General features: G+C 42.0%; 1 protein-coding gene and 1 non-coding gene across 2 annotated transcripts; one reads left to right on the forward strand and one right to left on the reverse strand.

The window, feature by feature from the left end:
• Positions 1-1,370: 1,370 nt before the first annotated feature.
• On the forward strand, positions 1,371-1,444 carry TRNAI-UAU (transfer RNA isoleucine (anticodon UAU)). Its single transcript has one exon. It is a non-coding gene; the product is annotated as a tRNA-Ile (tRNA).
• A 5,335-nt stretch (positions 1,445-6,779) lies between these two features.
• Positions 6,780-7,472, reverse strand: LOC147787286 (uncharacterized). Its single transcript, XM_087119494.1, has 2 exons — positions 7,332-7,472; positions 6,780-7,205 (listed from the first exon to the last, which is right to left on the reverse strand). The coding sequence occupies exons 1-2, from the start codon at positions 7,470-7,472 to the stop codon at positions 6,780-6,782; spliced, it is 567 nt and encodes a 188-aa protein (XP_086975620.1).

The following is a 7,472-nucleotide window of genomic DNA, read 5'->3' on the forward strand; positions in this document are numbered from 1 at the left end:
GAGATCTGATCTAGAAGAGTATTTGCAATATGAGAGCAAAATTGAGTATGTTTTTTATTGCAACAATTTCAGTGAAGAAATAAAGTTGAAGCTTTCTATAACTGAATTTTGTGATTACGTAATTATGTTGGACATCTTTGATATCAGAGTGGAGGAGAAATTATGAAGAACCAATTGAAATGTGGGAGGAATTGAAGTTATTAATGAGAAAAATGTACATTCCTAAGCATTATTCTCGAGTACTCAAGGAAAAATTGTATACAATGCAATATGGATCCAAGAGTGTTGAAGAATATTACAAAGAAATGGAGGTCTTTATGAAGAGAGCATGCATTGATGAAGACAACGATGATATAATGGCCAGATTCCTTGGTGGGTTAAACACACAACTTGCTCATCAAGTGGATAGGCAAGCATACTTTGATATGCAAGAATTGTTACACCTTGCTGTCAAAATCGAAGGGCAACTAGCTTGGGAGAAGAACTCCAAGAGGTATGTTATTCCTAAGTCTACAACTTTCAACACTTGGAAAAAGGATGCAAATATTGAAAAGATAGATTTTAAGGTTAAAGGAAAGTATGAGCTTGACAAAAAGAACAAAGTTGAGACCTCAAAGGGTAAAGAGAAAGTTGAGGAATACAAGGAGGTTCGAGAAAGAAATAGAGACATCAAATCTTGGAAATGTCAAGAAATTGGTCATATTAGTGGTGATGATCCTAACAAGAGAGTCATGACCATCAAGAATGGACAAGCTGTCACAGATACTGAGGAAAGTGACTAGGATGAGCTAGTTGAAGAAGAAAACCAAGAGAATGATGAAGAATTGGAAGATGGGAGTCATTTGACACTTGTTGAGAAGACTTCTTAAAACTCAAGTTACGGAGAATAATGTTGATGATCAAAGAGACAACCTATTTCACACAAGGTGTTTAGTCAAGGGGACTCCTTGTAGTCTTGTTATTGATAGTGAAAGTTGCACCAATGTATTAAGTACCATGTTGATCAAAAGGTTGCAAATTCCAACTCAACACCATCCTAAACCTTACAAGCTTCAATGTCTCAATGATAGTGGAACAATAAAGGTAGTTTCTCAAGTTTAATATCTTTTACTTTGGGGAAACATAAAGATAAAGTTCTTTGTGATGTGCTACCCATACTTGCTGGAGGCATATTGCTAGGCCGACATTCGCAATTTGATAGGAAGGCCATGCATGATGGTTATTTGAATAGGTATTCTTTTATAAAAGAGGGTAGAAAAACCCTTTTGAGTTCTACAATGTATTAGCTTATCAATTAAAGTTGGAGGAAAAAAAAAAGAGTTCGAGGAATATTATTTTCATTCAAACATTTATTTAAGAAAAGCATCCAAGGTTCTGTAGCTCAGTTGGTTAGAGCGTTGGTCTTATGAGCCGAAAGTCGCGGGTTCGAGCCCCGCCAGAACCAATCAAACCTAGTCACACAATCGTGTAAACTGAAAAAAATTATGGGATGAAGCTCATTAAGATCAGGAAAAGGACTAAAAATTATGGGATGAAAGTTTACATTACAAATGGTCTTCATGTAAGAGTTATATTTTTGCATTATAGATGGGCATGAGACGTTAGTGGCATGGGATGAAAGTTTACATTACAAATGGTCTTCATGTAAGAGTTATATTTTTGCATTATAGATGGGCATGAGACGTTAGTGGCGACTTACGTGGAACTTTAGGGTCGTTACAATCTTATTGAATATTTTTAATACTCACCCAGTGTTAAAAATAGTTTCAGGTAATTGCATTGTTGTAGAACGAGAGTGACAAGTAGGGTGATGGAGGTTGGCTAGCCCATCCCTCAAGACCATAGAGTCACCTAAGCTTGAGGGATATGATCCCCGTGTCCTGGTTAGCTAATAGGTTATCCGACGTGGACCTATACTCCCCTCTCAGGAAGAGGTTTACAACATAGTGGCCCTGTTCAGGAGACCACGGGCCATTCCACAAAGCTGAAGCTCACATTATCATAGTTGGCATGTGCTTAGTTCGCCACCAGATTCGAATGGGTAGTGGCGGATCTGTAGACACCGTTACACTGTTATCAGCCTGGAGAAGTACTTTGGTTGTCCTTGGTTATCGTGGAGGTCTGCTACGTTCTTAAGGACTTCTAGGAAGTTTAAATCTCATCTCTCATTTCCAGGGTGCTCAAGATTAGCTCCACAAGGCAAATCCAAGTCTCTGTGCACTCAAATCTCATCCTTTGATCTTGGGGTGCAGGGTGTACTGTAAACGTTTTGACCTAAGTCAACGAGTAAACCGCACTAGTTGTAGCAACCTAATCTTAATTGAGTTATTTCATGCTTCCTTTTCTAGGGAGATATACCTATCAATTACCTAAGCACATAATCCATAATTTAAACTTCATCTTGGTCATACCTGGGAGCTGAGGAGGTTCTTTGGGTTCCTAAGGCGGCTAGATGACTTAACGCGGACTTTTGACTTTAGGCTTTTTTATTTTTAGTTTTCGAGTCTTTCTTAGTTTAGGAGAATCAGGGTCTAGACCCTCTGACCGTCACTCACGATCTTTAGGTGCTCAGTCTACTAGAGGTGTCCTGACCTAAGTCATTGTCTAGCCAACCTAACTTTAACACCCTGCTTCTTTGCAGATAAACACACTCCACTGGGAGAACAAATAGTCAAACACCTGAAGCTAACACATATTATATCATGCACACATACAAGCAAAACAAGCTCGTCGGAGAGATAACATTCATTAATTACCTAAAACACAGACAACGTTAACCCATCCTCTTTTCTGACATAACATTAAACATATAAAACATCACTCATCACAAATCTTATCATAGGAAAATTTTTATAATTTTTTTCATCATGCATACCACCACACTCATCCATATTTCTCAACTCATATTCTAGTCATGCATATTTTCTTTCTAGCATTGCATAATACATAAAATAGCATGGTTCTCACAAATCTCAACCTAGGGGCATAACGATAATTTTCTAATGCTTAGAGATAGGTTACCCATAGAGAATAGAGATAGGTCCCAAGAGCATGATTGCATATGTTTGCATTTGCATGGCCCCCTATAATGGTAGGACCTGAGTTGGTTCGAGTCACCAATGAGGCTGTCCAGAAAAACCGAGCGAAGATGCATACCGCTCAAAGTAGATAAATAAATCTACACGGTTGTAAGGCATAGGATCTTGGAGTTTGAGATATGGGACTAGTATTCCTAAAGGTGGAATCCATGTAAGGTGTCTTGAGGTTCGGACGTAATGGCAAGTTAAGTTCCAGGTTCATCGGGCCTTTCGAGATTCTCTCGTGGATTGATCCCTTAGCTTATAAGTTTGTCCTACCTCCCTCTCTCTTAGGAGTGCACGATGTAGTTCAATGTCGATACTGAGGAAAAACATGACGGACCCTATCCACATAATAAACTACGAGCCCCTCCAACTCAAAGAAGATTTGAGTTATGAGGAAAAACTAATAAGAATTTTAACCTGAGATAGGGACACTGCGTTCGTTAAGGTTTAATGGCGAACCACCACACTGAGGAGGCCACGTGGGAACGTGAGGACGAAATAAGAGAAAAATATCCCGAGTTACAAGAGTTTGAGACTTTTGAGGATGAAAGTTCTTTTTAGTTGCCGGAAAACCCGTGAGTTTTCCGCCGACTGCTAGGAATAACGCAGGGTCGCAGAAACACGCGCCACGTTCCCCAAGGAACACCGAGTCTTCAGCTAATGAACTCCTCTTAGCCAACGCCTCAGAGTACCTGCAATGAAGGAAATCAGTAAGGAATCTGAGAGAAAGAAAACCTTGAGTTTTCCAGTGAGAATCCGAAACGAAACCTACGACCTCGAAACCTCAGCCTCAACGCCTAAACTGACCTACCAACACTGTGAAAATGTCCACCGGCCTAAATACAATCACCTTGAACAAATAGACGCCGTGTAGTCACCGTTTTCACTGTTAGATGTTAAGAATGAGAAATAGAAATAGAAATAGAATTGGGAAGGTGTATAATCTCATTGATATTGATATCCTTTAAATAGGATACAAGAGGTACAAATGAGTAAAATATAAAATAATTAAATACTGAGAATAAAACAAAATATACTCTAAATGAAATCGTAAAGGAAAGAATATTAAGATATAATATCTAAGATATATTACATAAATAATATATCTCAACACTCCCCCTCGAGTTGGAGAGTGTATGTCAATCACATCCAACTTGTCTTTAACTTGTCTTTACGGTAGGTCAATAACACCCAAGTTGTCTTTCACTTTTGTTTTTCCAGTAATGAAATATCAGTAAATAAATAGACCGCATTTGATTGGTTTGCATTTTTAGACTTTCAAGAAATTATTGAATTTACAAGAAAGATGCAAAACTGTCACGACCCAATTTTTCGAGGCTTCGAAAAGCTGAGTCGTGACTAAAAAGATGAAATCGAAAACAAACAAAAAGGAATAAATAGTAAAGTAAAAGGTAAAAATGTCATTTAATTAAAACAAAATAGAGAAAAGTTTTGTTTCAAATGAATAAAAAAAGAAATTACGAATACAAAATTAAAACCAAATATTTCTAACGGGAAATACAATTATTAAGAAAAAAATACAAAAGACTCTAAAGACCGACAAGGGACTGACGCTCCGGAACGACCCCCTCTGTGACCGCACAGCTCTCCAACGCTCCTCCACCTCGACCGGCACCTGACAAAAAGGAAGGTAGAAAGGAATGAGTATAAAAATTATACTCAGTAAGCCACCTACTTTAGGCTCTCTTCGCATCTTAATTTACAGATTCCCACAGTTTCCTAACTCGGTTCTAGGACATCTGGTTCTAGTCTTAGTCCCTTGGGCTTGCCCCTTGGGTTTCACCGATTTGTCGTCCTTTCATTAAAGGCCTAGAGGTTCTTTATGCCAAGCTATTATGGTCGGTATCTCTCTATGAGGTGCTACCTCTACATGGCTATCTGGGACTACATGGTACCTAGCCTAGGGGTGTGCTGAGTACCCCTACGCCCATTTAGTCCCCCTATGGGGGGCGCGACCCAACCTGTTCCCATGCAGCTAATGAGCTGTACGACGTGGGGACACATTTCCCATGCGATGGCTAAGAGCAGTAAGAACTGATTAGGGACCCCTTGGTCCTCCCACGAAGCTATAGATACCGTTCACACGCTAGCAATCTATGAACACTCCGGAGTACCTTCTTGCCGTGGTAAACCGCTAAAGTTCTAGGAGAAAATTAAGTCTGACTAGAGCGGCATATCGCTCCTAACAGAAATTCCCTAACCTTATCATAGAAATGGGCCCTAGCAATTAACAGAGGGTGCATGCAATCTTCTTCTAACATCATAGTATGTAATTCATTCAAACTAGGCATACCGGCTCAACGGGTCGATGACCTCCATCAAGCACCCAGAGCACGAAGTTTGCGCTCAATGGGGCGAATTCGTCCATCAAGCACCCGAAACTCGGCATACACAATTCTAACATAAATTAACGCATGCATACATACAGTGGAAGCTTAAAGCATACATCAACAATCCTGTAATTTACCCAATATAAACACAACAGTTAATCTGACTAATAGTTTACATGGAGAGCTAATCTGAAGCAGGACTACTAGCATGCATGCAATCCGAGCGAATCCTACAAGTATTTTTTTCTAAATACCGGGTGGTGACTTACCTGGTTGACGCGTGCCCTTTTTGCTAGCGTTTCTTTGCCCGTGAGGTGTCCACAAATATTGATTTCTTTAAATTAGGTCCCTATACACATAAAAACAGTATTAGAACTGGAATCGGGACAAAAATCAGGCAAACAGAAAACAACCGGGCCAAATTGGCCGTTCCACGCACGCTCACGTGCCAGCAGCGCGCTGGGAGTGCGTAGTCTCGCGCGCGGAAAGGTGCCAGTCGTAGGCTGCACGCGCGCTCGCTTCCGCGTAGTCGCAGTCGGCCGGCCCGGCCGGTCGGCTCAGCTCGCGTCGCGGTTCGGCCCGGCTTGCAGGCGACACGTGTCGACACCTCGCTGGAGCTGCGTTGCTCCAGTCGATGGTCGACACGTGTCCGGCGCCTGTCGCCACCCTCCGCCGCTCGCCGGCCGTTTTTTTTTCTCTTTCTTCTTTCTTCTCTGTCCTCTGAAAACTGAAACCCAGTCTGTTTTTTCCGATTTTCATAACTTTCAATCCGTAGATCGAATCGATATGATTCCTTCGACAAAGTTCTAGATCGTGTTACAGGCTACGTCCTAGTATTTTTTCTATAATTTTTTCTTGACTATCGGATTATTTAAGAATGTCGGAAATTCGCTCACCGTTCTCAGACGACTCTCGGATCTCCGTCTTTGGGTTGAGGTCTCGGCCAAACTTCTTCACAGACCATGCGTGAGTTGTTCCTAGGTTAAGATTTCAGCATTTTAGGATCAATTCACGTAGAGGAAAACTCAGATCTGAGCAATGTCGTTCAGAAACCTTACCTCGCGAAATGTTCTTAGGTTTTGACGGAGCGTCGGCCTTGCTAGCCTCTCAATCCTTGTACGAGTCTCGTCTGGAGATGGATTCCGGCGGTGGTCCGTTAATCTTCGCGGCTGACTCCTCTCTGATTTCTCTCTAACTTCTTCCTTCTTTTGCAGGGAATCTGACGGGGTTCTCCTTAGACCCCTATTAGGGCTAGAGGGGCAAAATGACCTTTTTGCCCCTCAGTTGACTTAGCCCCCCGCCTTCTATTTTTTTTTTTTTTTTGGCGTTACAAATTCTCCCCTCCTTAGGAACTTTCGTCCCCGAAAGTAGCTATCTCTTGGAAGAGTTCGGGATAAGCTTTCCTCACGTCCTCTTCTCGTTCCCAGGTTGCCTCTTCCTCACGGCGGTTACCCCATGAGACCTTTACCAAGGGAATATCTTTGTTACGCAACCGCCTAGTGTCGAGAGCCAAAATTCTGCTAGGCTTCCCCTCGTAAGACATATCTTCTTGAAGAGGAAGCCTCCCATGCTCGATTACATGAGTAGGGTCGGGAGTATACTTTCGCAGCATGGATACGTGGAACACATTGTGCACGGTGGCAAGGTTCGGTGGTAGGGCAATTTTGTAAGCCACAGCCCCAACTCTGTCTAGAATCTTGAAGGGGCCTATGTACCTTGGGCTCAATTTCCCTTTCTTTCCGAACCTCAACACCCCCCTAATAGGGGCCACCTTCAGGAACACGTGGTCACCCACCTCAAATTAAAGGTTCCTTCTATGCACATCTGCATAGCTTTTCTGTCGACTCTGTGCGGTGAGTATCCTCTACTTGATTTTCTGCACTGCTGCGTTGGTGACCTGGACCAACTCTGGTCCCAGTAGTTGCTGCGTGCCTACCTCTTCCCAAAACACTGGTGTTCGACACCTACGCCCATACAGTGCCTCAAAGGGAGCCATCTGAATGGTCGCTTGATAACTATTGTTGTAGGCAAACTCCAT

Source organism: Cucurbita pepo, chromosome 18 (assembly GCF_057944985.1).
Source record: "Cucurbita pepo subsp. pepo isolate OVF chromosome 18, ASM5794498v1, whole genome shotgun sequence".
In the NCBI taxonomy this organism is placed as follows: domain Eukaryota; kingdom Viridiplantae; phylum Streptophyta; class Magnoliopsida; order Cucurbitales; family Cucurbitaceae; genus Cucurbita; species Cucurbita pepo.

Bases quoted from the DNA above. Each gene is read 5' to 3' on its own strand.
- LOC147787286 (XM_087119494.1), bottom strand. From the start codon at position 7,472: ATGGAGTTTGCCTACAACAATAGTTATCAAGCGACCATTCAGATGGCT. The intron at 7,206-7,331 runs GTCACCAACGCA...GTGTTCCTGAAG, and splicing joins TGGGACCAGAGTTGGTCCAG to GTGGCCCCTATTAGGGGGGT.